The 23,024-nt window shown below is 37.4% G+C and overlaps 1 protein-coding gene across 10 annotated transcripts in view; it reads left to right on the top strand.

The window, feature by feature from the left end:
* The window catches only part of FARP2 (FERM, ARH/RhoGEF and pleckstrin domain protein 2), a 64,375-nt gene that overhangs the window by 13,758 nt on the left and 27,593 nt on the right, over positions 1–23,024 (top strand). For all 10 annotated transcript variants that reach the window (XR_014565067.1, XR_014565068.1, XR_014565069.1 and 7 more), the window contains exons 3-13: positions 5,194–5,298; positions 7,202–7,244; positions 8,483–8,561; positions 10,028–10,125; positions 10,901–11,015; positions 14,271–14,418; positions 15,102–15,197; positions 15,804–15,967; positions 16,143–16,211; positions 17,105–17,162; positions 18,491–18,743. Coding sequence is in view for 5 of the 10 variants with exons in the window: in XM_083741800.1 (XP_083597926.1) it covers positions 5,194–5,298; positions 7,202–7,244; positions 8,483–8,561; positions 10,028–10,125; positions 10,901–11,015; positions 14,271–14,418; positions 15,102–15,197; positions 15,804–15,967; positions 16,143–16,211; positions 17,105–17,162; positions 18,491–18,743 (1,228 nt within the window). In the remaining 5 variants the exon portion in view is untranslated. The remainder of the gene's footprint in view (positions 1–5,193; positions 5,299–7,201; positions 7,245–8,482; positions 8,562–10,027; positions 10,126–10,900; positions 11,016–14,270; positions 14,419–15,101; positions 15,198–15,803; positions 15,968–16,142; positions 16,212–17,104; positions 17,163–18,490; positions 18,744–23,024) is intronic.

Raw genomic sequence — 23,024 nt, 5'->3', positions numbered from 1 at the left:
TACACATGTGTCCGTTATTCTGTATGATTTAACAGTTAAGCCCTTGCCATTACTTCAGAAGGCACTCCATTATGGATATATTGCTTTCCTGTTGCCTGAATTCCATCCACCTCTTTATTCTGACTAATGAGTGAATTGCTGTGCGAATTTGACTAGAGTAGAATGTTAAAAATAATGTAGCTTCTGAAGACTCTTCAGTTTGAATTTAAAAGACAGGAGGCTGTGTGTGGGAAGCTGAAAAGAGACCCCAGAATTAAGAGAGTTAGGAGAAAGGTGCCTGCTAGCTGTGAAAAAAGTCAAGATCGGATTTAAGAATGAATTGAGTCAGGAATAGTTTTCAGTAAATAAAGGCAATGACATCATGGAGGAGAAGCCAAGGAGAAACAAGCTATTGCGAGAATTAAGATAGGGCCTACATACAGTGCTTTTTTCCTGGGGGGACACAGGAGTACACATACCCATAAACATTTTGTGAATCTAAGTTTGGCCTCATTGAGGGGCAATATTTCAATATGAGTAGGAAAATGAGAGTACCCCTGAACATTTTTTTAGAATAAAAGCACTTCCTACATATAAGGGCATATAGGGTCTACGGACTGGAAGAAATTCAGCTGTTAGCAGCTTTGGAGCCTGTATGTTTGTGTTCTAGGCCCAAGGAAGTAACACAGCCAGAGAGGCTGCGTTTGAATTCATAAAGATTTGAATTAATTAATTTTCACCAGTCTATATCTTAAAGATAAAGCTTATCTTTAACAACTGTAGGTTGATTATTTGTTATCTGAAAGATGGAAACTGCTCTCATGAGGGTGTACCATGAGAGTGTATAGTAAAAATGAAATGCACAGGTGGATAAAGGAAAAAAAACCTGCCCTAACAAACCTTCTATTCTAATGATTTTGGAGAGCTTGAAATTTAAAAGCACATCTTGTTTCTTCTTTCTTAGTTGAAAGTATAATTTATGGAATGTTAAGGGTGGTACTATCATAATGTTGTAACCATACAATTGTGGCACTGTATGAATAAACCTTGGCAACATAGGTTTCGGATATTACTATTGAAATATTTATGACCTAATAAATGTTTTGGAATTTTGCATTGTCAAGACTGCATAGTACAGAATGTACAGAATTTTGCTTTGTGTAGCTTGAATGCAAGTAGATGTGACATTAAACCAGGAGTAACAAATCCCTGGCTATGTATATGGCCCCCAAACTTATTTGATGCTTCTCAAGACCCCCCAAATTCATTTGTTTAATTTTATATTTCTTTATTGACTGCTCCTGTGGGTCCCCCCACTGTAATGTCATGGTGTTAATTGTGGTTTTTTGGGTGCTTTTGCCCTAAAGTCATTGTCAGCAGAAGCAAGGCTGCAGGCCTATCACTATTTTATTCAGCAGTGCTTCTGCAGGGTTCAAAAACCTTCATTTGAAGTTCTTCATGTTTGTTTTTAATTTGGTTGCTTCCAATTATAGTTGGAAAATAGTGCATCTCTTTGGAGCAGTGTACAACAGCTGAGACATCTCTCGTGAAGCTAAAGCAGCAGAATTCAAAACACAGTACAGTAGTTATAAATAACTTCAGCAACTTAAAATACATATATACACACACACTTTACATATATTTCATAAGCATGTCGTCGTGCTATAGTTTGACTGGCCTCGGACAGGTGGTACTGCAAGCTACAGTGATGAGCTGTTGGGCCATTGAATGAGTGGTCGAGGAAAGGAGGAGGTATCCAGAGGATATATATGCAGGTCCAGGTGATACAGGTCCCGCTGATGTGAGGAGGGAAGTAGTGGATTGAGATGCAGGCAGGTGATTAGGATAGTGGCCCAGGTGAAGCAAGGAGGAGGGATGCAGATGATGCGGTAGTTAGCTGATTCAGACAAGCCATGGAGGTATGGAGAGGTCTGAGCTAGTGGAAAGGGGGGGTGGAGGCTGGCAGGGTTGTTGAGTAAAGATCCTAGGGTGTTTGTATGAATACTCAGATACTTGTGTGTATGTGTGTGTGTGTGTGTACACATGCACAACACACATACACTGTCACACATGTATGCATATACCTATATATGTCTAGGTAGAGATAAGCATTTGGCATTTTTAGTAACAGCACATATACCACAGTTCTATAGAACATGTTGTGTCAGTCACTTCTCTCCTAGCTTAGGCTTATGAAATCTATTTAAAATATATATTCTGCAGCAGGGGTTGAGAAACTTTGTTGGTTGGTGAGCTAGGTATCTTTGGCTGATGGGTGGGGCCACCCATCTGTAAATCGTCTGATGTCATGATGATATCCAGTGACTGATAGGTGGGTGGGCATGCATGGGGGTGGGACAAAATAGCACCCAGTAGGATTGAATCCTCTGCTCACCAGCTGATGAGCAAATGATTCAAAACTGCTGGTTGCAAGGGGTATGTTTTGCCCCCAGCAGGATTGAATTGCACTCCCAGTCCATCAGCTGACATCACTCGTTAATGCCAGCTGATTGACAGGTGGGTGTAGGTTGGGGAAGATGGACTTGTGTGCCAACTGGGACCCCTTGTGGGCCAGAGTTCCCCACCCTTGTTCTACTGTAAAAAGTGGTCTGTAGAGGCAGCTTCGAACAATATCATAACACTTTAAAAATAAAATTGAATGGTTGTTATATTTGAAGACAATTTCCCCCCTCTAAACACTGGAGATACTTCAAATAGTCCAAAAAGCTGTCAGTATTCATTTTCACATTTGCACTATCATCTTTTATATTAGAGAGTTGCACATTTTTTCAGTTGACTATTAAAGGATGTGTCTTGCTCATTATGAAACTATTGATCAAATCACGAAGGCAAGAGCTAGGAAAAATTACTGAAAATTTAGTTGTGCATTAATTGTTGATACATGGTTTGTCTAGGAGTCTGGAGAGATGAAGGAAAGAATGGATTAGGACTATGGCATCAAACATACCATGCTGGGGCAGGTGAGGTTAAAGTTCTTGCCTCCTCTCTTGCCAAAATATACTGTCTTCTGCCCAGGCACTTATACTCCCCCCCCCCCAGCTCTTGGGGACCAGTTGCTCAGTTTTCACCCCACCCCTTTACTCTATTATTGTGACCACAGGCTATTGCCACATGATCAGAGAAAAGATAGTCACACTGGTGATCAAATATCTGGTGATCTTGGGGTGCTGTTCTGGACTGTTTCACAGGAGTCTGACCAGGTGCTGTTCCTGGGTTTTTAGGTATCTCAGGCATTTTGTTATTGTGGTGTTGAAATGCCAGGCTTTCTTCCAAACATATTGTTCTTGTTAGCAGAATTTCTCTTCAAAGCTAAAGATTCATTCCTCACTCACACGACTTACAATCATTTCATTTTCCATTTAGAGTATTAAAGACTGATATACATGAAGCAAAAGATGCAATATTGTAGAAATGTAAAAGCAGTTTTTTAATAAATAATGTTTACTAAGAGTTGGGATAGACATCATGGTGCCCATCAGTTGATGTTGCAGTTATGTTGGCTGCAGGAGTTGCCGGAAGGTGTACAAGGGACTCCACTTTGGTTTGATTAGGGTTTACTCCTTAGTGGAGGAAATTGCAGGTTTTAGCATCAGATCAGTCACAGGTTGTAGTGACATCCAAAGCCAGACAAACTATGGGCAATCGTAAAAATGGTTTTCTGAACCAAGCAAACTTCAAACAATAATTTCTGAAGATGCTTTGTTTCGCTAACTATAGTTAAGATTAACCATGGTTTAACATTTGTACAACATGTTAAACTGGTTAAGTGAAAACTGAAGCAAAATTATCTGATGATTTTGTGGCTATGCTGGAAGAGTAGAGTATGGGGATTATGGAATCCTGAGATTTTGACCAGCTCACACAGGTAAACCATAGCTTAGTGTTGTGTTCAAGCAAGGTCATTACGTGTGCTAGAGCAGGGACGTCCAACTCCCAATAGACTGCGATCTACTCACAGTATAAAAAACTGGCAGTGAGATACCCATTGTCGTTTGATGGATCAATGTTGTTGAGCTTTTTTTTTAGGGAGCAAATGAATGAATGGAACTGAATATATGAATGAATGGAACTGAATAAGCATTGCTGAATAAGGGTCCTGAATCCGCAGTCAAATAGTGGACCTTTATCTGATGGTCCAATTTTTTTGCTAGGAAGCAAAAGTTGCTGAGCTTTTTTTGGAAAGGCAAAGTGGTTGAGCTTTTTTAAAATTCTTTTTAATTTTTTTATTTTGGGGGAAGGAGATCCCTGAGGGACCAGAGATCTGCCAGGAACACCCCGCGATCTACCGGTAGATTGCGATCTACCTGTTGGACGTGCCTGTGCTAGAGGATCATGGAATCAGTTTTAATCAAGTGAAGGCTTTAAAGTGTTTTGTATTGGGTTTAATGAATTTCTAATATATTATTGAGCGATTATCTCACTCACCCCTGAAAAAGTATCCGTTTTTAAGAGAGAAAGTTACAAAAATATTCCCAGGTTCCTTAGTTTAACTGAGCTGTACACGTTTTTCACTCCAGTTAACAGCCATTGAAATTTTGAAAGAAACCGCTTCTCTATAGCACTCAGAAACATCTCCACAAGGGAGCACAGTCTTTGACTGACTTTTAGCTTGTTTCAAAACAAAGCATTGAATTCAAAGAGGCATTGGATTGAAGGTGGATGATAGGACCAAGGTCTTAAGATATTGACTTAAGAGAGATCTTTCTTCTGTATATAGTCAGAATCTAGTATATATTTTCTCCAAGATGATCTAAAACCTTTAAAATAGCCTGAGGTGAGAAACCTCTTCTTGTTATAGGTTCCCTTGGAACTGGATGAGTGATATCCATACTCATTTACTCTGACTTTGACTAATTGGATATTGCCCAGTCTTTTTGATATGTTTGATATGTGTTCACGTAATGTTTCTCAGCTTGCCTTTAAGACTTTACAGAACAGTGTATCTATTAATAGGCTGTGTATTTTTATATGGCATGAAAATTTTAACAGTTGTGGTTCATTTTTTTGAATGCAGGCCACATGGAAGTGGCAAAGAAAGAATTCTAATACATTGTGTTGATATATGTGCAGAAGTAGCATTAAATTGGCATGAACTATTTTTATCTTTTTGTTTCCAGGCCTTGAAACCAGCTTTAGCCATTACTTTTCAAGTAAACTCAACTTTACATTTTCACTTTATTTTATTTTTTCTAGTCAAAATGTTATGGCCAGAAACTGCTGACAGAAGTATTTAATCGGTTGAATTTGGTTGAATCGGACTACTTTGGAATTGAATTCCAGAACATGCAGTCATATTGGGTATGTAATATATTTTTATCTGAATATAAACACCTTTAAATAGATGTGTTTTCAGCTTTGTTTTTAAAGGAAGACATTTGGTAGTTCTACTCTGGTTAAATTTGCACAAAAATTCCTTTAATGTAGGAGAAAGAGGATTATATTACAGGTAAGCAAAGCTGCACCATAGTGATGCAGCTGCAGTTGTTTCAGATAATAACCCTACACAGTTGTGTTGAATGCTCTTTTTTGGTCCTTCCATTTTTAAATCAAGCACTACCTACTTTGCTTATTATGGAGCTCTCTTAATTTGAGTGTTTAGTTCCTTTTCAATGAATTTTATTAGTTTTTGCTATGATTCAAAAAGAACGGTGTTTCAAGAAAAGACACCAAACCACTTGATTAGCATTTTTAGAGTTGAAATGGAGTGCTGTATAAATTGGAATCTCATTTCTACTGTGTAGCGTTTGTGCTGTATCTTTTGACATAGAATCAAGATGTTGTGCTACAAGGGATAAAAGTAAAATGTAGATCAAACAAAACTGTTTAGAAAGTCCATGACTGGGATCAAGTAATATAACCTTGAGCAATGAAACAGGCCTGACAATACCTATGACATAAATGGCATAAGGCTTGATGTGAAGTCAACTAAACACGTGGTGGAGTGCACCATTGCACATGTTGTGTGTTGGTGAAGTTGTATGGACTACAGTGGCTATCCCAATCCATATACTGCCATAACTGGGGAAAGGCACTGCTAGCCACAGAATTCACTTGGACCTCTAATGACAAAGGTTTATCTAAACTACATACCTGATTGTTCAGAGGGAGTGCAGTATCTTCAGGATGTAAGAACCTACCCACAGAGCCTCTTTCTTACCAGGTTTCAAACTCAGTTTGTTGGCCCTTATCCAGTCCACAACTGCATTCAGGCATAGATCCAGGACTTGCACAGCCTTTCCAGATCCAGATGTTAAGGTGTAGTAGCTATAGATGTTAAATAGCACTGGGGACCAAATTGTGCCTTGCAGAATTACATAACACAAGTGCAGGAGGCCATAGAACATTGTTGTCCCACTGTTACACTCTGAACTTACCCACATAGGTAGGAACAGTGCTACTGTAATACATTGCCTCCTATACTGATCCTGAACAGTTGATGTAGGAAGATATGGTCAGTGGGGTCAAAAACCATTGAGAGATCAAGTAATCGTAACAGCGTTGCATTTTCGCCGTCCCTCTTCTGAGGGTGACAAAGACTGATTCAATCATGAAACCAGACCTGAACCCAGATTGAATTGAATCTAGACATTCAGTGTACTCAAACAACACTTGCCTGATGTACTTCATTTGATGGCAGAATTTGCATATTTAGATGTAGAGTTCTATCTAGACCTTTTGCAAAAAACCCTGTTTTTTTCTCAGTGGATAAAAAAATATATTTGACGTTATTTTTGAAGTTTGCATGAATAAATGCATTCATATACTTGAAAGGAATTTCAAGTCATTCATTCTAATCTTTGCCCTCTAGCTGTATTATCTTGGGCAGTTTCATTCAGTCTCCTCACTGAAACCTCCAGAAAGAGTTGCCATAAGTTTCTTGGGCAAGGGACTCTGTTGCACAAGCATTAGTGTAAATGAATTTTCCTGTGATCCTTCCGAAAGGTGCTCTGCCATAACTAGAACTCAGTGCCTTCCCTTCATTTGCTTCAGGAAACTTCTTTCCTTCTGCTACCTTTTCCACTATATTTTTCACTATCTATGTATAGACATTTTGAGGTTTATTCCTTTAGCTAAAACATTTGTTTAACTGAAATGGGGGTGTAGGGAAGTATTGGTTTACAGGTGCTAGAATTATTTTAGCTGTGTGGTTTTATTTACTGCTGCAGTGTTTGCTTACCTAAGCCCTTTTTTCCTTGTTCAGATTTGGCTTGAGCCTATGAAACCTATAATTAAACAAATACGAAGTAAGTATATATACTATTTCTATTAGTGTTTCTTTCTAGAATTCTAGCAACTTTTTGGTGCTATTCTTAACATGGCCACATTTGGAAGATTAAGGCAGGATATCTATGAGCTGTGTGTACCCACATGCAGCCCCTTTGCTGCCTCTTTGTGCAAGCGTGAAACCATCCAGGAAGCCAGAGTTAACTGTAGCTTCCTGTTAAGTCTGAACTGAGAACTATGGTTCATGTCTCCCAATAAGCCAGGGTTTTGGAGCATACTTTTAACTGTGGTAAGGTGCATGCAGCTCATGCCTATGCTACTTTATTAAGCCAGAATATGATTGCCTGACTTTCCACATCCTGGTACCCTACAGAGGTTTTGGGCTACAGCTATTACCAGCTATCATGGTCAATGGTGAAGATGATAGGAATATTCGTCCAAGACATATGAAGGACACTATGTTGGGGAAGACTGTTCTAGAGATTTGAAGCAAATGAAGATAATCTGTTTTGCACGACACACAGGTTCACTTAAGCAATGGAATTGGAGAATATTCATATGGAAAACACAAAAAATGAAGTTTTTTTTAAAGCAGCTTTACAAAATTACATTCCCACTGGCTCATTCAGCAATTCAAATGCTTTGATTTTAGAAGGTTTTGTTAATTAATTTCATCCTGCCTTTCTGTTTCAATAATAAAATGACTTGTATCAAAAATAAAAATACAACAAAAGTAAACAAAACATTTTAAAATGCTTTAATTAACAGAGTATTCACCTGTTCCACAGGTCAACATTTGTTTTCTGGCTGCAACTTCCTTAGAATTTGGATCACCTTAGGAGCTTCATGAGATCCTATTCCAGTTTTTGATTATGCCAACTTCCCACATTCATTCATCCCATTTTACTGTTCTTTGGTGTTCTTGTATTATTTTGGCTCCCAGTTTCGAAATAATCCCTTTAATCCCTTTCCTTCCACCATTTAGTAGTTTTCAACAGCTACCTACCACTGGCACTTTAGCTAATATAGGTTCCTCTCCTGTATTTCAGATCACTTGCTTAGGGTGTATATTGCAACCATGTTTCAGAATTATGTTGGTATACTTCAGAGTTACTGCATTTAAGTTGAAATGTTCATGATCCATTCAATAAATACCTAATTCCTATTAGCTCATGTTTGAGAGTTGGCAATTGGTATTCAGATTCAGTGTTTCAACTATAAAGGTAAAAGTTAATAGAATGCATTGGTTTTATTTTAGGACCAAAGAATGCATTGCTTCGTCTAGCAGTAAAGTTCTTCCCTCCTGACCCTGGTCAGCTGCAAGAGGAGTACACCAGGTAAACAATGGGGCACTATTAATTCCACAAAAATTTACAATGGAAATAGGAAAGAAGGATTAATGAATTAACTCAAAGGACCTGTGAATTCACTGCCAGAGTTGATATGTGTGTGTGTGGCCTTGAATGACAGCAAGTTTTACCTGATCTAATCAAGTGGCAGTGATGCTGCTTCAGCTGTGTACAGCTGTGTAGAGCCAAGGATGTGTTCAAAATGTCCATGTTTAAAAATTGAGATAAAGAACTTGTTTGGCTGCTTGGTGCAGTGGTTTCAGGCTGTTATCCTGACCTGTGCATATTTACATCGGAGTAAAGCCCATTAAACACAACAGGACTACTTCTGAATAAACATTTATAAGATTACACTGGTATGGTAGTTTACAAATACTTGTACTGGTTCTTCAGGGTAGCAACTCATATTTCTGTTAGTTGCCTTTGGATGTTATGAATTTCAGGATTGTTTATCTGATATTTCTCATTCTGTTCCCAACTTGCTGTGCCATTTGATTGTGTTCTCTTGTGTCCATGCTTTCAGTTGAAAGTACATATGAATGGTGTCTCCTGTGTTCTTAATGAGTCTCATTGAAGTCTTCCTCTTGCAGATCTACTCAACTCCAGCCCTTACATACCTGTTTTTCTGCCAAATGGTGCCATTTGTGTTTCCTATATTGTCTACTTCAGCCCACCTACATACCTTTCCATCAGTGATTCTGTGCTTGTCAGTTTTTCTGTTCAGTTGTGATTTTTGAGTTTCTGCTAAAACTACGTGGTGCCGTTTTCTGTTGTTTGCACTCCTTTCCTAAATGACTGCCGTTGATTGCTGCAGGGTATACTGGATATGTTGCTATATTTGAAAAAGTATATATTTCATAGTTTCTCCTAAGTCATAGGAAATGGGTGAGGATGCATGTTCTATCATGCTCTGTGGAGGTTTGTACCTGAAGAAATAATAGCATTACAAAATTATTAAAACAGACTTTGAAAAACTTAAATATGTTGCTTAACTAGAAAGCTTTTTTTTGGGGGGGGGGGCTTCTTCAGGACATGAGTCAGTCACAGGGAAGCTAGTAGGTAGAGAGAGTTGTGACGGTAGCAAGAGCTATAGCTGAACCTCACATTTGAACAAGCCTTAGCCACATTTGATACTAAGCCAGCCAGTCTTAGAGGTAGTGCAGTTGTATGTTGCTTGGTGACAGCATAAATCTTGGCTAGCAACAGCTGGTGATCTGATGTGGTAGTAGTAAATGGCTGTCACTAAGCAGGTTGGAGGTATGAGGGGGGAGGAGACAATGCTATATTACTACTCTTAGTTATCACACAGACATTGCCTTCAATGTCAGCATTGTGCATATATGCAGCTACTAACTGGCCTGTAGTACTCCTGCATGGGCCATTTTTCATTTCCTGCTGCTAAACAACTAGTAAAATGGACAAAATATGATACTATTGATTTCCCCCCCCTTTAGGTATCTATTTGCATTGCAAATCAAGAGAGATCTAGCTGAGGAACGCCTTACCTGCAACGACAATACAGCAGCACTCCTCATCTCTCACCTTCTGCAGTGTTAGTATCTAATGTCACTTATATATTGTGCACACAGATGCAAAGAATCCATTCAGCTTCTCTACAGTTTCCTTCATCAGTAATTATTTTGCTTCTTTGTCATCCAGCAGTTACAACAGTTTCCCTGGTTAATTTCCTGCTTCTGTTATAGTTGCTTCCAGAAGCCATTTTTTATTAACATAATTGATTTGCACTTGTGTTGCTCATTAAATGCAAGCATCTACTTGGACTTTCTTGGGCTCTTTTGAATCTGATATAAATAACATTTACAAAGAGGGGGGAAACATAGGAGGCATACATTCTGTTTCAATATCTGTTATCATGCTTTCAGTAAGTCTTCATACATTCTGAATAATGTTCCCCTTTTCTGTCTTATCAGCTTGCTTTTAGAAGTTTAGTTTTTTAAAAACGTTAAATGTGCCTATGTTGAATCTCCTTGGGAACTTAACTACTCACACATATGTTGATTCTGATAGCACAGGAACACTGAATTTTCCCTTTTCTCAACACCCCTCCCCTCATGAAACAGATCCGTCTATTAGGTCTTACCAAAGTCCATTTTGTGAATCTGGTGGGTGCCAGTCATCAGGGTGATCATTTGAAAACTTTATAAAGGGGTACCAAATCTCGTCATTTGTATCCCATATATACTATTGAGAACCAATGGTTATTGTAAGATGAAGATACCTTCAAGGATCCATTTGCTAACTTTAGGGAACATTTGCAATAGTGAAGCAATATTTTCTTTCAAATATATTTTTCTCTTCTATCACAGCTGAGTTAGGAGATTTTGATGAATCTGGGGACCGAGAGCATCTTAAAAACAACCGGTACTTTCCAAACCAAGAAAGACTGCAAGGAAAAATACTTGAATTTCACAAGAAGCACATGTAAGTGTAAATGAATGTTTAATTTCTGGTATTCAACATAGCACTATTTGTTGCTGTTATTGATAACAAAATAAGATTGTCTATATCTCTCATTAACCATAAGTTATTTCACCTATACCTTCGTAGTAATGCTAGAAGGAGAATTTAGTTGTGTTGGCTAGGTGACCTGTTGGTCCTCAAAGCAAGAAAATTTGTCTGTGGCATGAAATTTGAGTCTTATAATTTACTTGCAGAGTGGTATAATATGCCCAAATTTGAGAAGAATCCATTGACAAATGTCAGGACTACAAATCTTTAAAAATGTTGCTTTTAGAGGTTCCACATTTCTGACCATGTTCATGCTCAGTGCAAACAAACATCTTAAATTCTTTTGATTGCTTAGACAGTGACAAAATCAAGGAAAAGACAGAAGTCTTCGCCTCACTTTTCTTTTGAAAACCTTGTTTCTAAGTTCTATTTTTAAAAAGTAATGTAAATGTGAGGTTGTCCAATACATACTCCATGGGGCTTTTGAGTACAGAAACAGAAAGGGGAAGTGCTAGCAAATCAGTACAGTATATGCTTGATTGGCAGGTAGACTTTCCAGGGTGGAGTCTTATCCCAAAGGTGAAATATATCTCACTCCACTGAATAGGTTTGCAGCAGAAGTTGTAAGTTAAGACTATAAGCTGGGCAGCTTTCCCTCAAAGTAGGAGTTTGGTGTTGGTCCATTGATTTTCAGTGGGTCTACTCAGAGAATGATTTAGATGGATAGAATCGTTGCATTTATTTAATACTCTTCCTTATTGTACAGTATAGTCTATTAGATGTGTGACTCTGAAACTGACCACATAATAATTTAATCTGCTCTTTTATTACAATGGTATTTGAAGCATTCTTGAATAGAAATGAAATTTAAGAAGAACCGATTTCATAGGGTTTAAGCATAATGTTTTCCTCAATGTTTTCTCCTTTAATAGGATATCATTTTGAATCAAGATGGTGGAATAAACCTTTCAAAATAGCACTGATTTTAAACACATATTTCAAAACTGCAATGATTTTTTTTGTTTCTTAGATTTCCCAAACAATGGGTATGAGGCTGCTACATTATCATAATGGTCATTGAAAACAAACCCTAATCCAATTATCAGTGCAATTTAATGTATTTTGTTCTCTGTGCTTAACATAAAATATATTTTATTGTGGACACAGCACAGCAAAATTCTCTGTGTAAACAGGAGGCTTCCAACTTCATGTTCCTCTTACAGTGCTAATGCAAAGGTTGAGCAATCAGCAGGTGTGTGGCGTTCTCTGTGTGTTGATTCTTTCCTACAAACTGGATATTAAATCCCCCACAAGGCTAGGCTTCAAAACCATAAATGAGTCCTAACTAAGGGGAAAGTAACCCAGTGAGACAGCATTTGCAACATATAATTAGTGTACATGTGAAGGGTTAACTACCCCTCCATTCTACCAATTCTCTGAAAGTGTTCTCTACTCTATCACTATTTCGCCTGCCATTGGCAAGTATATGATTGGAACTATGTTTTTCAATCTTGCTTGGGCCTTATAAATGCCAATGTAGCAATTATACTTTGTTCACTTATGCAGTTTACAAATTAATGTAAAGTTATCCAAGTTAAAAGCAGCAGAATTTGCCAATTAACACTGCCTAATGGCCTTTTCAAAGTACTGTACAGTATCTTACCACATTTATGTCAGTTTGACCCTAATTTATTGGTGAATATTGCAATAACGTTGAAATATTTATTGTCCATGCAAGGTCAGAACTTTTTAAAAAAAACAAAAACAAAAAATCCTAGAAACAACTGCAGGAATATATTTATTGTTGAGAAAATTCTGTAGATTGGCTGTTCACTGGTTGTAGGATGGCTAAGCGGATTGATCTGCTTAGCAGATAACAAAATTAGACCAGATTGTTTTCAGGCCAGTCTGTGAGGCTTAGTCGACTGAAAACATCTGAAGATAATTACTCACTGTGCTTTACCCTTGTAAACATTTGCTTGCATACAGTAAATCACTTGGCATAATTACTGGTTTTTCTCACTTCGGAAATACAGTATCTTCTGTAGGTGGAAGAGGTTATTTAAGAACGTTGATCAGTTTTTTTAGGCAAACATTTATTCAGGGAATTCTTCTGGTCACTAGAATAGCATAGAAATGTTCACCATTTTAATCTGTAATAAATATCTCTATAATCTGTGTGCATGAGCCTGTGGCTTACACGCCCCCTTCTCCACTTTTGTGTGATGGAAGAGATACAGGGAGTAGAAGGCAACAAGCAATCTGTAACAGTCGTGACTGTTGATCCCCAAATAGGCAGAGGAACCACAGCTTGGGAGGACTGATTACATTTTCAGGACTGCTACTACCCAAGATGTTAGTGAATTGACCTAGCATGTTGCCGAGGGTCCTAACACCACTTGCACACAACTGTGGCACATCCACACCATACATTTAAAACACAATCAGTGCACATTTAAAGCATATCATGTCCCCCAAAGAATCCTGGGAATCAAAGTTTGTTAAAGGTGCTGGGAATTGTAGCTATGTGAGGGGAAACTACAGTTCCCAGGATTCTTTCGATGAAATCATGCACTTTGAATGTGTGTTAGATATTCTTTAAATTCATAATGGGGATCTTCCCTTGTACTAGGATAATACAATCATTCTCATTCAGAAGGCAGACTTAAGCACAACTGTTAAGGATTGACACCTATCAACTGCAGATAATGGGTGGGTGTGAGAACCACCAGTAGCCGGTTGTCTATATACAAAAACATAGTCAACTGATGCTATTGTAGGGCATCTGTCTTGAATGTTGCAAAGCTGTTTGGTCCAATTGAGCTTGCCTGCTTAATGACTTGCTCTCATGTTTTCAAACAAAGAGAGAGTAGATGTTGGCATATCTTTTACAAAATTATGGAATACGTAGCATTTTGCATTTAAAATTATGAAATACAGGGCATATTAAGGATACACTTGTTTTAAAGAATAATTAAATGTCTCTGAGTTTGATTATGACTTCAACTAGATTGCCATGTGTTCTTCCATTTGTAACATATTTTTATGCTAGTTGGTTTTTCTCTTTTGGCACAGTAAACCTGAATAACTCTGAAGCTTAGTGACTGCTTACTAATATGGATATGATCTCATTAAACTTGTTGAACTATGTTGGAGTCTTTTTTCCTGTTTCATAGCTTTGGATAGTGTTATAACTAATTAATAATATTTTCAATTTTGGTAACACAGGGGCCAAACTCCAGCTGAATCAGATTTCCAGGTGCTTGAAATAGCTCGGAAGTTGGAGATGTATGGCATGAGATTTCATCTGGCATCTGACCGTGAGGGAACAAAAATTAATTTGGCTGTATCAAACATGGGTGTACTGGTATTCCAGGTAGGAAAACAGATTTAACGTGAGAAACATTTTGTAGTTATGCAGACAGAAGACTTTAAACTCAGAGGATAGACTCATATGCCTGCTTTAGAGCATGTAGCAATTGATTCTGAATGAATGGCTACCACATCCTTGCTACAACAGTCTTTGCAGTCCCAATAGATAATGTGATGTTTGCAGATGCCTTTGTGGCAGCAGCGCTCTTCATCAAACCCAGATGGGATTAGTAGGGCACCATTGCAGCAGCTTCTTCTTTGAGACTAATGGGGGCTTTTGTAATACTGCCTTCATTACGCTGGCTTGGGCTGATGGGAGTTGTAGTCAAATGTAGTAGTAGTTGTAATAAATCTGTTACCTCCTTTCACCAGCAGGTCCTAGGGTGGGTTACAACAAGTTAACTTTCAGAATTAAAAATAATTAGAACAGGTTGCAATCACAGGAATAGTGTGGATCCTGAAAAGACATATCTCAAATGTCAAAGGCCAGAGTAGCAAGGTCAGGGAGGGCTGCTTTCAGGACTAGAGGTTCTTTTAACAGTCTTGTTGTTTTAAATTATCAGTTATCTGATCCAGACGATATGATTTAGATAGAAAAAAGGTTTGACAGTATAAGTCTATAACTTATGTTCTGTTTAAATCCTGTGTATAATATACCTCAGTTATTTTATATTGAATTGAACACAGGGTAATACAAAAATCAATACTTTCAACTGGTCCAAAGTCCGAAAAATAAGCTTCAAAAGAAAACGATTCCTTATCAAGCTTCATCCAGAAGTTCATGTAAGTACTTCCATGATAATGTCACTTCTACATTTTCAAGCATGCCTTAAATATGAAATGACGTTCATGCAGTATTCAGTACTGTTAATGCCTGAATACATGGTTCACAGGTAATAGCACTACGATAAAAGCATGTTAGTAAAACCCATATTTCATTAAAGTCTGAATTTCTCTTGTGTTTCTAAAATTTATTTATTATTTAAGTTTATTTATATTCTGACTTGTCTTTCAAAGGAGCCCATGTGGGCATCTGAGGGGGGGAAAAGTTAAAAAGGGGTCTTCACACTTGTAAAAGTTGGGAACCACTGCTCTAGAGCATGTTCTTGAGACCTACATTGAACCATGATATTAAAAAATATGTTTTTCTACCCCATTTACAATTTTATAATCAAATCCATTATATTCACTCCTGATTTTTTCTTTTTCTTTTGACTTTATTATCAAAAGCTCCTTGTCTCGAATATATATTATTTGTTGTTATTTTTTGTTTTTCTCTTCACTTCTATCATCTATTTTTGTTGAATAAAGTTTTATTAAATATTTTCTCATTGTAACCTTAAATGAGTAGAGGTAGCATGATAAAGTCCCATTGTGTTTCATTTCTAGGGTCCATATCAAGACACTCTGGAGTTTCTTTTGGGAAGTAGAGATGAGTGCAAGAACTTCTGGAAAATATGTGTTGAATATCACACTTTCTTCAGGCTGTTTGATCAGCCAAAACCAAAGTCAAAAGCAGTCTTTTTCAGCAGAGGGTCATCTTTCAGATACAGGTATGATATAACCCAGTTCATTTTGATCCAAGAAAATGGAACTAAGAAAAACTTTGAAAGTAATTCCTTTTAAATTAAAGGTTTAGGATCTTTATTTCTTGAGTACAAGAAGCCCAGAATGTTATGTACTTTTCCTGGAGATTTTTTTGTAACATTCACATTTATTTCTTCACAGTGGGCGTACACAGAAACAATTGGTGGATTATGTTAAAGAAAGTGGGTTGAAAAAAATCCCATATGAAAGGTAACAAGCTCTTTTATATAAGCAAAGAGTCTTTGATGTTCTTATTTTGTAACTTCCTTAGTCTAGTCTACAATAATGAAAGGCATTTTTTCCTAGAGATTGTAAACTGTTAAAGTATTATTTGACATTTTTATATTTCAAATTTAATTAATTAAAATGCTTAGATACTTGACACTGGGAATTATGTTGCGTAGGATGGAGCTGAAATTGACAAACCATTTAACATGTTTCAAATTCAGAAAAGTGATTTGATTGAATGGCATGAAAATATGTTGGCTTAAACTTCACTTTCCTTCACATAGTGCCAACTGGAGACATGTCGTCTTTTTTTTGTTCCAATGTTGTAAACCATCTTGCATTTGCTCATTGTTATACTTACCGGATGGTATCCAGAGCTTCCCTTTTGCTGACAAAAAAGCATCCGTCAGCAGAACAGGGAGGGAGATGATTTCTGGTCATTCTTCTTCCATTCTGCAGCCCCCTGCACACCCCAAAATTGGCTATTGAGAGTTTGGAGAGGTGTACCAGATCTTGAGCATCTGGACCACATGAATAAACATTTTAAGCATTTTTTTGAATGTTAAAAATGTGTCCTATCCTGGATTTGTATTTTAGATATTTGTGTTGAAACTTACAGAATATGGAAATACATTTTTGCTCTCTCTCTAGTTAAAATTATAATTTGCAGTCACTGTGTCTAACAGATACAATTATCCATGAATGACAAAATTCTGAGGCTCGTTGATTTATTACTATTGATCTTTTTCACACCTAACAGCCTTATGAAGTAGGTTATTCTTCAGGAATAGCTTCTTACTGTAGGCCCCCCCGTGTGCTTTCTGTATATAGCTAATGAAGTGATCAGGATATCACAGCATATTCTTTCTTTACAGGAGGCATAGTAAAACTAGAATGTCTGCTCACACCTTGCATGCTGATACACCCAAACAGGTTAGTCTTGATATTAACCTGTTTTGAATTATCAGAAAGATTATGAAACTCAGCCTTTTCATTCTAAAGCATGAATGACGTCTGCATTTAAAATTATATATATTTTCAATCATTGCTCTGTTCAGCCTTGTCCAATTCTGGTAGTAATGTGAAATATGTGTGTACTGTTGAATCAACTTCAGAGTTTTTCAGCTTGTACAGGAAAACAATTTTTCCTGAGTGTTTGCCCAGGGAATTTTTAGCTTTTTTCTTTTGAATGGCAGAGCTCCGTGCCATATTGCAAACTGCATATAAAACCTACTTGCAAAGGAAATTTGCTACATGGAATATATATGGGTGGATGGGGGCGCCGTTCTAAAAGCATGAATCTTTTTTGGGGCACATGGAACAACGCCGTTCTTTGGATCCAGATCAATATTTGGTCCTAAATAATTCGTATATCTTTATCAGCCAGGAGCTGTAGTTCATTATCAATATGATTTACCATTGTATAGAAAATTAATCTCCTTACTGTTGCAATAACAAAAACTTTTCTATAGATGCCATTTCAGAGTGTCAAGATTTCATGCATAATTACTGTTACAGTTAACACAGTCATATAATGAATCAGCTTTCTCTGGTCCCAAATCCAGAATTCTAAACCAACATAGTACTCTCATGTAGACCTTAGGAGGAAGAGTTATCTGTAAGAAACCCAGGGCCAGTTTTCTCCATTCATCTACTCCGAAAATTATATCTGGAAAACATCATTAGTCATACTATGAAGAGTTCATTCATCCTCAATTTCATATAATAAAGATACATCACCTCACAATGATTCCCACTGCCATTTTATAAAAACCAAACAGGGCCACTTCTACATAAATAATAAAGGAATGAATGCAAAACAGACATGAAAATCTAGAGAAACCAGTGAGTGATCAATACAATCTGCCTATGTCTAATAGTCACATAATGCATGTATCCTTCCACCATATCTGAAGAAATAGGTTTTCAAAGCTCAAGACTCAATGAAATGGTTACCTTTAAAAAGTTGGCGCAATATGTTTTTTTCTAAAATTAATACAAATCATGGATGACTGAACACTTGAGCCAGATTTAAAATGCCATAGATAAAGCAGAGGGCACCGATTCACCCACCTTTGTCATGCGGTAGTGTCTCTCACACTGAAAACAGGCAAGGATGAGTCCCACAGTCTTCACAGTCAAGTCATCTCGGTAAAATTCATGAACTTATAAACATGTTTATCTGTCAAATCAAGTGGACATGGTTAGATGTATCCTAAAACAGATTGTCTAATAGCTTCCTCTCTTGTTTTTCTCCTCAGAGTGCCTCATTTACAGATGGATTAAGAACCTCTGGGCCTAATGCATGTACATATGCCTCCTTTCATTCGGATAATGCGTTAGCCACAAACATTGCCAGCTTGCCCACTTTCACAGAGAGCAAGCCTTTATTTTTGGAGCCCAGAATATCCCATACAAGGAGCTTGGCCGCAGAAGCAAATAGTGGGACATCAGAAGAAACTGGGAAGAAAGTGATACAGCAGCCTGGATCACCAGTACTCCAGTCATTCCAAGGTGTTGGGCTTTGTAATGTTGCAGAAAACTGCACTCCCACTTGTACTAATGTTGAGAGTAGCTGTGGTTTAGGTGAAGCAGTAGAAGGTAGGATTACTTGTAAAAATGACAATTATGTGGATGACTTTACCACAGGTATGGCCATTGCTGCTAAACAGCATCTGCCTCAAGGTAGGGGTGCCTCACTTGTAAAACTAGTTAGCTCCCAGCTTCAGGTTTCAGAAGAGTTCATTGATGATGATCCAGCAGAAATGTCCTTTTTTGCTGGAGGTTCTGAAGCATTTTCCTATTTGTATGATGGTTTAGATTTGCAGGAGTCAGATCTAACTAATTGTCTCTCAGAGTCACCTGCTTTAACTAAAGAAATTCTGCAAAGAAATATGATGTCTTCTCAGTCAAGTCCTGATAGGTGCTCCATAGAAGCAGTAGATATGAACATGGACCATGAGTTTGAATTTGAAGGAGAGAGTGATTTTAATGGGAATGAACAGCCATCTGATACCTCGGAATTGTTTGAAGTTAAAGCTCAGGCAAGCAGAATGCAAAGTCTTCTGAGTCCTTCTGAAACTAGTTCATTAATTAACAACCGTTCTGAAAGTAGTTCTCTCAACAATTTGACATTAAATGGTATGCCATTTTTGCACACTTATAGCTCTGCTAATCACTCTGAAGCTAGTTCAATGGTGAATTTTCCAGCATATTCAGTTCGCTCTGAGTCAAGTTCAGCTTTTCAGTTCACTGACATTATTGACCAGTTGGAACAGCTGAGCTATCCACCTACCACTACAGAAGACTCTAGTAGCACTGATGACTCATGGGATTCAGAAACTGCAGCCCCATTAGACATAAACCTCTTTTTCAACAACCCCTTTGCTGAGGCTACTAGAGAGAATTTCACTCTTGATTTTCAGAATAATCTTAAGAATCTCACCCAGGAAGATAAAACAGAAGACACACACACAAGCCATTAATATTTTGGTTGATAATACGTTAATTTATGCTTTCGGGAATCTGGTTTTGAAAGAGAAAAGATAATGTAGATTGTTTCTGACCTGGTTCATTCTAGTGATTGGATTTCAAATTCATGTCCTTTTTTAAAATCCTTATCCCAATTTTTCTCAAGCCATCATAAATTAGTTGCTACTTTGAAGTGTAGATGTCAGTGGTGCAGACTAGCCATTATAATTTTTCTAATGCATTGTACATTTTTTATCACCCAGCAATTGTTTAAACCATCTGTGGTGAAGGTCACTGCATCACTGTATTTGAACTTAGGTACACTTTGCAAATAACAAACCCTCTACAAAGCATTGCTGCTGATGAGCAGTAAATGTCTTGAAAGGCCATTGGTATATTTTGTGCTGCTTTGTTGGTGCTTTGTTAGAATTTTAACTCATTACTCTCCAGAAACAAGCCTATAAGACAGGGATAGGGAACCTGTGGTCCTCCATATGCTGTTGGACTACAAATCACATCATGCATGACTATTGGCCATGGGAGATAGAGTGGAACAGCATCTGGAGGGCCACAGGTTCCCCACCCCTGCTGTAACTTAACTGAATCAATATGAAAGGTTTGCTTGAGCTTTTATTTGAAGATGGTACTACTTCAAGGAAATGATCTTATTATTGTTAGACTATGAATATACAAGTGGTATTGAAAGACTATATTATGGCGGTAAGAGAGTTGGCAAACCTGGTTTTCTCAGGTCTCCTGATAGACATTGAAGAATGTATTTAAGTTGCAAAGCAGGAAAGCAAACCTTGTACAGGAAATAAACTAAAATACTGTTAGGGCTGTGTCTCAAAGGATTATATCTTGAGTTAATTAAACAGGCTTGTGTATCTTTCCATTATAATTTCCTAATTATGCCTGTGTGAAAGGGAAGATTGTGCAATATATGAACTTCACCAGATTTTCTGTGGTGGTGGTGGAGAACCAGGCACATCTGGTTTGTGTACCCTGTGATAATTGTGTTTTCACTGTGGATTTCCTATCATACTTTAAAAAACCACTTTCATAATCCTCCTGACCAAATTCTTATTAGGCTGATTTTTATCAGTGTGCAGCTCAGCATAATGGAGTGATTGCCTTCGGGCTGCCAATTAGTTTGCTTTTTGTTCTGAGTCTTTCCGCATACAAGATTCACTTTCACTAGTAGTTTATTATACCTGTAGTGATATGCTCTATGTGCCTGAAATGGTTAAATGAGGAAGAATTTATACTAGTTGGGTAGTAGCACATTAAAGAATACATATAGTAAACCCGCAACTTAACCCAGGGGTTACGCTCCAAGGATCACACCTGAAGCCAAATCACATAAAGGCAAAACACACTGGGTTCAAGTGCGGGTGGGATTGCCAAAGTCTTTTCCCCAGGACATCCTTTCCATTTTTAAAAAAGGTTTTGTGGGGTTTTTGGGGCCAAACACATAAAGCTGGATGTGCACAAGTTGCTGGCTTACTGTACCATGGAATGCAATCTTTAGATGTCAGATTTTTTTTTTTAAAAAAAATTAAAATCAGACATCTCTGCCCCTCTAGTTTTTCGGAGAAGTACCAGGACTCTGTAGGGCCACGTTGTGCTTCATGTGGGTATGTGGAGAATATCTGCAATTTGGGTCTTCATATTCTATATTTAACTTGGATTTTAAGTATTGCTTTGCTTATTCTAAAGCTATGACGCTGATGCCATAAAATTATATTACTAGATTAAAGGTTTTTTTTCCCTACTTTTGCCAACCATAATTCAGAAAGGACTTTGCTTAAGTAAGATTTTAAAGTTAAGAATACATGCACCTTTGCTGATACAGGCTAGGAGTTCTAAAATTAGATATTGGTCGTGATCAATGACTGGTGGTACACGCCGAGATTGTACAAATAACTTCGGTTAGTAAATGGTAACATGAGGTAATTGTATTTCTTCTCAGAAACAACATATCTATGGCAATCCACTTCTGAACTCTTGGGACAGTACAGCTAATTTCCTGTTAAAGCTTCCTATTGAATAGATCAGTTCAGTTACTAAAATCAGGCAACCTTTTCCTTTCCATTTGGAGCATTGCACAATACCCATATTTTATTCAAAACCATCATCATTAAATACAAGATTGGTCAAATGCAGGTGCATTTTCTAGATGTGCCTGTTAACCTCCCCAGAGACTTTTCTAGTAGCTGTTGTTCTTAAATATGTTGTATGTTTGGAAATTAAGTAAAATATTCAGGATTTGTTTGGACTCCATGCCCTTCTGTTTTGTAAGTACTTGTAGGGTACTTCCCTATGAACGTCTAACATTTTTTTTAAAAATAGTATTTTTTAACAACATCATAGTTTTTCTGTTTTAAACACATTAAATTGCCTTCATTCCCAATATGAGATTGTTCCTGAACTCTCAAACCTTTTAGGTAAGTCTGAACCTGTTATTTATTCTTAGTGGAATATAGTTAAAAATAAATTTCACATTACCATACTCAGCTTCTTTTTATCTCCAAGCTGTGAAGTTATGGACTGGCAAGGTTATGTTGATTGAAGTTGGGACTGATATGCATAGCAGAAAAAAAATGTGTTGGGTCAGCTGGTTAATTTCCAGTAGTGTAGTGTTTTTTTTAAAGAATTCAGAATGTGGACAATGGAGGGCTGATCTAGAAGTTGTAAGGAACCAGAGATTTGCTCTGCCTCTTGATTGCAGACCTCATGGAAGACCTTGGGCTCGTGTGTATAAAGATTTCCCTTTTTATTATACCATGGGGAGATCTCTTGCACTTTCTTAGTTCTCATAGTGTATTCTATTTTCTTCTGAGAAACTTGTCATAGTTCAAGTCTGTTTTGTTCAGTATTAAACCATCTATGCTACAGAAGATGAACATTTTTGTTCACCCTAGTCATATCTTGTGATATCGTTAATTTTGCTAGTTTTATTATTATTTTTACTGTTTTGCTCATTTCCCACTTCTCTTAGTACAAATCTGGTTGTTAGTAGAAAAACTTGCCTAGAATTCCAGTTTTTAAAATAAATGTGCATGTGTGTTGCAGATTATAGCAAGTAGCAGCTGATTGCTTCGGGGTCAACAGGCAGGTGGGGAGCAAATTCACAAAGTGAATGTTCCTCTGACACTAAGATACATTAGGGAAAATCAAAAATCTGTACATAATAGGTAGCTTTTTTAATAGTTGCAGAAACATCCATGCAAGTGAGTTTGCTCCATTGTACACTGATAAAGTATTTGACTGCACTTTATGGTACATGGGTATGTAGTTTTAAATATTCGGATTTATATCAGA

Source organism: Podarcis gaigeae (assembly GCF_964106915.1).
Source record: "Podarcis gaigeae genome assembly, chromosome: 5".
Lineage (NCBI taxonomy): Eukaryota > Metazoa > Chordata > Lepidosauria > Squamata > Lacertidae > Podarcis > Podarcis gaigeae.
This window is presented reverse-complemented; position numbering and strand designations above follow the sequence as displayed.